Here is a 6790-nt window from a genome sequence, read left to right on the forward strand (position 1 = left end):
AATATTACATTTACAATTATATTAATATATATACTTGTTATTAAATTGTTTGTTAGATATTACCACCAACAACCTTGCATCAAAAGTCTCCATTCAGTGTTAAGTTGCCATTTTCAAGATTTCCCTAAGTTGGTTACCTACCAAAAAGTGTGGTAACAATGTTGGCAAGGGTGGCACCACAAATTTGATGTGATGCCCAATGAAATGGTGGCACCACAACAAAGTTTTGTACACAAATCCCTCATAAAATGCTTTACACAAGGTATAAAATAACACCCCAGCATCCTATTCAATCAATATCAAAAGGAGGACATGTGGCAAAAGACAGTCCACAACTTTTAGTATGAAAGAAAAAGAGACCAAGAGACCAAAACGAAATATGACCGTTGGATCTATGTCCAATGGCAATCTCCTAGTGGCCTAAAGCAAAAGAGGAAAAATCCTAACACACCCAAATGCCTTGTCGAGGAAAGAATCGAAGGTCCACAACTTCATTAAAACATACATGAAAGACCTTCTGCGTATTTCATAAATTTCCATACAAAACTTTTTTACCCTTTTCAGGATTCCTTTGGGCGCCATTACTGTTGAATATGGTGTACCTGGAGCTTCAAGCTATGTCTCATCTGAAGGCCATTACAGCACAGAGAAGAAGCGACAGAACAAAACGGTCCCCCACATTATAGTAAACAAGATCAGGAACTCAGTGCGCTTTGTGGGTATGATGATTATGATGGCGTAAACACGGTTTCATCATTGGCACAATTTCGAATTTTGATTTCCATTCCATGGGTATCTGATGAGGTCACTTCACAGCATTGCCGCCTTGGAGCCTGCAAAAGAAAAGGCAAAGCTTTTTTAGAGAAAGGACTGTGAGAATATTATGATTGTTAATGGTTAATCTAGCTGTTTAATTGATGATTACCCGTGTCCAATCATGCTGCAATTTGGGTGACACCACCCGAATGTTCTGCAGCGATTCGGGGTCATTGGGGCTCCAGCTGCAATTCATTTTAACCCAGTCCATGGCCCTTTTGGTGTAAGTGGTTCCAACCAGATGGGTGAGATTGGTTTTAATGATGTCTTTGAGGAATACAACGGTGGGCCTCTCACAGGGGTTTCTGGCCACTGTGCGGGTGTTGAAGAGAAAGGATGATTTCCGGGCAGAGTTGCCCCATGTCAGGAAGGTCTGCAGAGGGTATTCTAGAACCCTGGGAAGCTCTATTTTGTCCAAGATTTGTACACAGTAGCCCCAGGAGACGGATACTGTCCAGTTGCGCCGCCTGTCATAGCAGATGCTCTGCTGGAGGAGGCGCTCTGGGTCCACCTCGGCGGCTTTCATCAGGTGCCGCAGTGCAGCCGTTCTGTTCATATTGGGGAAAACCGACGCCACACTGTCTAGATGGTGGAGAGAGATGAGCGGCGCCACCGGGTGCGCCGCTAACAGGCCGAACAGATTTCCATGGATGTCAAACTGAAAAAAATACACAGAACAGTAGATTAGCGGCAAAACCCAACTCAAATTCACCTCAATTTACCCATTAAACTACCATAAAATCCAGTTATGACTATAAATTAAAATCAAATTAAATTCAGTCTTATAATCCAGGATATCACATGAACTGGTTTTGGGTTTTGACTTATAATATATGGGATGGATGATCTTCTTTTAGGTCTATTGATGGCTTGCATTATATGGGACTGAATGGCTAACAATATATGAGGTATGGGGTTTGGGCTATACCGAATATGTCAGAGGCACAATTGTGCTTCAAATAAGAAGTGTATAACCCAAATCTATAAGATTTAAATTTGTAACCTCTTTCAAGAATGCTAATTCTCTGCCTTAAATCATCTGAGTCCCACTCAAGCTTCTGTCAAGCAACATAATGTTTGGTGGAAGGACAAAATTTTGACTCTCTTCCAGTGATTGATTAAGCTTTTTCACCTGATACATAGAAAAGTACTGCAAGATAAAGGCTGGTGTACATGTGCAGGTAAATGGCAGTAATGGCAGTAATGTATTGTTTGAAAGATAACATCTTCTGTATTTAGGTTGGTCTGTAATCAATATATTTTTTGACGGACAAAATCTTAACATTCAAACTAGACTTGATAATGGTTGAAATTTATTAAAATATATTTAATAATAAGGATATATAGAATTCTTATATTTAAATCAAGATTCAATTGTGTATTTATTAATTTATATTTTATTAGTTGCCATTCAGATAAACCCATCTTTCATTGAAATGGATGATCTAGGTGCTTAATTTCGTTTTCAAAATGATGTTCGCAAGAGTGAAGTATCGGGTTTCAAAAAGGTCACCTATCCTAGTATTAATCAGTCATGATTCAGATAAACCCATCTGTCATCATAGCATTCATTTCATTTAAATGATGCTCACTGCTGAAGCATGGAGACTTTTAGACAGGTCACCCACTCTAATACTACTCAGAGTCAATTATACTTAAATATTGAATTGTGATCTTTAGATAAACCCATCTGTCAATGAAATGAATGGTCCCTATAGCATTCATTTCATTTAAATGATGTTTACTATTGAAGCATGAAACTTTTAGACAGATGGCCCATTCTAATACTATTGAGACTCAAATATACTTAAATATTGAATTGTGATTTGTAACAATATAAACTTACTTATATTTTATAGATATATAATAAAAACCTAACTACTTGTCCGTACTAGGTAGGTAACCTAAAGTCAAGACACTTTTTTGACGTTTAAGCTGGGCAGCGTCTCTATCGCCGGGGATGTAGCTGGGAATGGTGGATGGATGATTAAAATTTCAACCTCCTTTGAATTGGTGCTTGGGGGTGGAAAATTAAAATCAACCCAGCCATTTTTCTTAATAATAATTGGAGATTTCTCCTAAAAGATGGGAATGGGAACAAGTCTGCATTCACAACAGAAACATTAAAAAGGCAGAATCATATGTCAAACACCAGCGCGAATGGGTCTGCTTTGTTTTATTTCCACTCTGAGGAAGTTACTCCAAACCTGACGGTCAGAAACAAACTCTAAATAACATAAAGTTTGCATTTAATAGCAAAAGATGTTCCCAACCTAGCAGCCTAAAAGGCTATATTCCTACTACTAGAGGCTTACCGGGCAAGATAATTTGTCCCATCCAACTTGACATGTATCTGATTCATGGGGTCACAATAGACGACAAAATGAACTATTAGCAATAAGTTGCCCCACCCTCCATGATACTTTGGTTGTCCAGGGAGAGAAGAAAGAGACCAACAGCAAAACTTCAAATTGTTAAAGTTTCAGAAAACAATGGTTTTAAATGAGAAGATATTCTCCAAATACATGCCCATTCAAAACTTTTAAACCCAGTTCTCTTGGGAAGCATATTTTACACTTACAGTCATCAAGGATTACAGAATTGATTCAAGCCCGGTTCTCTTGAGAAGCATATTTTACAGTCATTATGGATAGCAGAACAGCAAAACTTCAAATTGTTAAAGTTTCAGAAAACAATGGTTTTAAATGAGAAGCCATTCTCCAAATACATGCCCATTCAAAACTTTTAAACCCAGTTCTCTTGGGAAGCATATTTTACACTTACAGTCATCAAGGATTGCAGAATTGATTCAAGCCCGGTTCTCTTGAGAAGCATATTTTACAGTCATTATGGATAGCAGAATTGATTCAAACCCAGTTCTCTTGGGAAGCATATCTTAAAGTTATTAGTTATTGCGGATTGCAGAATTGATTCAAACCCAGTTCTCTTGGGAAGCATATCTTAAAGTTATTAGTTATTGCGGATTGCAGAATTGATTCAAACCCAATTCTCTAGGGAAGCATATTTTGAAGTCACTATGGATTGCAGAATTGATTCAAACCCAATTCTCTAGGGAAGCATATGTTACAGTAATTATGGATTGCAGAATTGATTTTCTTTAATCCATTGAAATATGAAAGCAAAATTCATTCACAAAACTTAATCCCTCTTCTCAAAAAAACAGAACCGACAAACAAATATTTCAAAATTCAGCACTCATGCCCAATTTAGCCCTAAATAGGGCACAAAGATCACACTAAACCTAAAATCCCAATTCTGCATTTACTACTAATTACCTGATGAAATCCGGGCTCTTTCGTAAGGGGAACTCCAAGCTCCGCCAAACAAGCCTGTACACGCTGGTCACTTCCATAAAGATCAGGATATCGAACCAGGCAATCGTCCTGCACCCGAGCCAGAGCCTTCGCCAGGGGATAACTAATCGCAAATCCTCCTCCCCCATAAGCCATCCCATAAGAATGCACCACATTCTGCTCCGTGGATTCCGAATTGCTCCCGATATAATACATCTGCCTATGATCATATTTACTCAGTACCCTTACCAAATTCTCCGGAATAAACACCGTATCATCATCCCCCATAACAAACCACCTGACATTGGGCAACCCCAACCTAAAGCTCTCCGACACAATTCGGGAAATCCGAATTGCAGAGCGAGACCCGCGAGGATGAGTGTAATTAAATCTAGATGTATCCTCCGAAATTCTCACCGGTGGCTGCGGATCCGTCTCATTGACAGGTCGGTCCAGCCAAACGAACCCGCGGGTCTGCCCGGGGCGCCACCACAATTCTATAAATGGTTTTCTCTCCCTCCATTTCTGAGCAGAACCCGCTATGCCGAACACAATGTGCTCCAAACCAGTCGTAGCAGATTCCTCTTCATTAATCACCTTCTCTAACAGATTTATCCGCCCCCGCAGTAATCCGGCCGGCAGGCACCCTGAATATTGCCAACAGGGGTGCGTTGATAAAACCAAGAAAAACACATAAACCGCCCACCCACACAGAATCAAGCCGCCGCCTCCTTTGAAGGCCTTCCAGCAAATTTGCCCAATGTTTTCACAGAAGAATTGATATCTTCCCCAGCCCTGTTGCTTTGAACTATCCATGGCTTTTCCTTTCTTTGTGTTTCTCCAACATTGTTTTGGTTTTGTACTGTGAAATTAAACAATGGCGTTGAAAGGGGGAAAATTAGTGCCCGAAATTGCGCTGAGAGGTCGTCTTGTAGGAGGAATATTGATGGTCCGTTTAACTACCGGAGTCCCATTCAAGCCAGTCGTTTTACCGATACGTCAGCCCGAGTATTTATACTTCGATACTACTTAGGTAGGATCACGCGGTCAGTGACGCCCACATTGTCCAACAGACCTCATTCTCATTTGAAAAAGATCCATCTCCTCAATTCATAAATGTTTCATTTAGACTTTAGGAGTATGAGTATCATTATCTATTTTTTATTATAAATATGTGTAATATCGTTTTGTAAATGATAGTATCAATACTTTTAAATGAAAATGTTTTTGAGTTTTTTCTTTGTGTCATTTTATGATTTTATCTATTTTTTATTATAAATATGTAATATGTTTTTTTATCTATTTTATGATTTTATTTAATACTTTTAAGTTATTCATTAATGTTTCATTTAGGATTTTATTTAATACTTTTAAGTTATCGATTAATGTTTTATTTAGAGTATGAGTATTTTTACCTATTAAGTTTTATTATAAATATATGCAATATTATTTTATAAATGATAATATTAATATTTATTTATTAAAAGCGTTTGAATTTCTCTTTTGTGTCATGTTGTGATTTTATTTAATGTTTTTATGGATTACGATTATTTTTATCCATTTTATTTTATTATAAATGTGTGTAATATTATTTTATAAATGATAATATTAATACTTATTCATCAAAAGAAGTGTTTGAGTTTTTCCTCTGTGTCACGTTGTGATTTTATTTAATGTTTTTATGTTAGGGACTAATGTTTCATTTAGAGTCTGAGTATTTTTATCCATTTTGTTTTATTATAAATATGTGTAATATTGATTTATAAATGATAATATTAATATTTATTCATGAAAAGAAATATTTAAGTTTCTCCTTTGTGTCATGTTTTGATTTTATTTAATGTTTTTTTATGTTATGGACTGATGTTTCATTTAGACTTTAGGAGTATGAGTATTATTATCTATTTTTATTATAAATATGTATAACATTGTTTTGTAAATTATAATATTATTACTTATTCATCAAAATAAGTGTTTTGATTTTCTCCTTTGTGTCATGTTGTGATTTTATTTAATGCTTTTATAATACAGAGTAATGTTTCATTTAGAGTATGAGTATTTTTACCCATTTTGTTTTATTATAAAAGTGTGTAATATTGTTTTATAAACGATAATATTAATACTTATTCATCAAAGGAAGTGTTTGAGTTTCTCCTATGTGTCATGTTGTGATTTTATTTAATGCTTTTATGTTAGAGGCTAGTTTCATTTAGAGTATGAGTATTTTTACCATTTTGTTTTATTATAAATACATGTAATATTATTTTATAAATGTTAATAGTAATACTTATTCACCAAAAGAAGCATTTGAGTTTCTCCTTTGTGTCATGTGATTTATTTAATGCTTTTATGTTACTTTTGTTGAGACTTTAGGAATATAAGTATTATTATCTACTTTTAACTATAAATATGTGTAATTTTGTTTTGTAAATGATAATATTAATACTTATTCATCAAAAGAAGAGTTTGAGTTTCTCCTTTGTGTCATGTTGTAATTTTATTTAATGCTTTTAAGTTACGGATTATTGTTGTATTTAGAGTACTAGTTGTTTTATACATTTTGTTTTATTATAAATACGTGTAATATTTTTTTTTTTTTGATCGATAAAAGGCCGAAGCCAAAATTTATTTCTTTTATAAAAATATTACATCTCCATTCA

At 35.4% G+C, this 6790-nt stretch overlaps 1 protein-coding gene across 1 annotated transcript; it reads right to left on the reverse strand.

Moving 5' to 3' along the window:
- Window positions 1–265: 265 nt before the first annotated feature.
- On the reverse strand, window positions 266–5111 carry LOC131067086 (uncharacterized). The gene is made up of 3 exons (XM_058002012.2): window positions 4113–5111; window positions 926–1474; window positions 266–833 (listed from the first exon to the last, which is right to left on the reverse strand). The coding sequence occupies exons 1-3, from the start codon at window positions 4944–4946 to the stop codon at window positions 729–731; spliced, it is 1488 nt and encodes a 495-aa protein (XP_057857995.2). The 5' UTR covers window positions 4947–5111; the 3' UTR covers window positions 266–728.
- Window positions 5112–6790: the final 1679 nt, after the last annotated feature.

The sequence above is a fragment of the Cryptomeria japonica genome, chromosome 8 (genome assembly GCF_030272615.1).
Source record: "Cryptomeria japonica chromosome 8, Sugi_1.0, whole genome shotgun sequence".
NCBI classification, from domain to species: domain Eukaryota; kingdom Viridiplantae; phylum Streptophyta; class Pinopsida; order Cupressales; family Cupressaceae; genus Cryptomeria; species Cryptomeria japonica.

What these genes read in the sequence shown, in the direction of transcription:
- LOC131067086 (XM_058002012.2), bottom strand. Translation starts at nt 4,946, where the DNA reads ATGGATAGTTCAAAGCAACAGGGCTGGGGAAGATATCAATTCTTCTGT. An exon ending in AAGAGCCCGGATTTCATCAG is followed by an intron (nt 1,475 to 4,112) that starts GTAATTAGTAGT and finishes TATTTTTTTCAG; the next exon opens with TTTGACATCCATGGAAATCT. An exon ending in TGCAGCATGATTGGACACGG is followed by an intron (nt 834 to 925) that starts GTAATCATCAAT and finishes TTTCTTTTGCAG; the next exon opens with GCTCCAAGGCGGCAATGCTG.